At 53.2% G+C, this 631-nt stretch overlaps 1 protein-coding gene across 1 annotated transcript in view; it reads right to left on the bottom strand.

Moving 5' to 3' along the window:
* tenm1 (teneurin transmembrane protein 1) overlaps positions 1-114 on the bottom strand; it is a gene marked incomplete at both ends in the record, with an annotated part of 157,259 nt that extends 157,145 nt beyond the window's left edge. The window contains one exon of the mRNA XM_079228505.1: positions 1-114. This exon is cut by the window's left edge and continues 103 nt beyond it. Within this exon, the coding sequence (XP_079084631.1) occupies positions 1-114 (114 nt within the window).
* Positions 115-631: the final 517 nt, after the last annotated feature.

The raw sequence follows: 631 nt of genomic DNA, 5'->3' as shown, positions 1-631 counted from the left end.
GCGGTGGTGGGCGCGGCCGTCCTCGCTCTCGTCGGACGAGCTGGTGTAGGACATCTCCATTTCATGGCGCCCCTTCGACAACGGCTGGTAGGGTTTGCTGTCCATCTCCTCCATGGCTTGTAGGGCTCCGCTCAGTCACTCAGCACGGCACGGAGCACGGAGTCTGGAGGTGAGAAGAGACGGGCGGTTAAGAAGAAGACGGGACAGGAGAGGAAGAAGGATGAACGTTGGTGGGGAATGAAGGGAAGCAGGGGACAGAGGAGAACAAAATATAGCACTGTCATTGAACACAGTGGAACAATATTGCACCGTCTGCTCGTTCCACTTGCAGCGGACATTAATAAACGCTATTTGGCTCCTTTCATATGTCACACACCAAAGGTTATTCCTGGATCAATACACTCGGAAGGGACCGCGATGCCATTACGTCCGGTTTGCGTTTGAAGAGGAATTGGCCAAAATCAAGCGCAGCCCTCCACAGGGGGTCGCGGTTTCTGTTTTTCCCCCGGCTACTGTTTACTTTATCTCTCTTCCGCAGACAACCATTGACGGGTCGCGAAGAAATCAACACATTTGTAGCCGGGGGCCCACGTCTGTCATTAAATACTGTGACTCGCCAGATTCCAAAGTA

Source organism: Taurulus bubalis, assembly GCF_910589615.1.
Source record: "Taurulus bubalis genome assembly, chromosome: 13".
In the NCBI taxonomy this organism is placed as follows: Eukaryota; Metazoa; Chordata; class Actinopteri; order Perciformes; family Cottidae; genus Taurulus; species Taurulus bubalis.
Note: the sequence above shows the minus strand (reverse complement) of the source record. Positions and strands in the feature narration are given on the sequence as shown.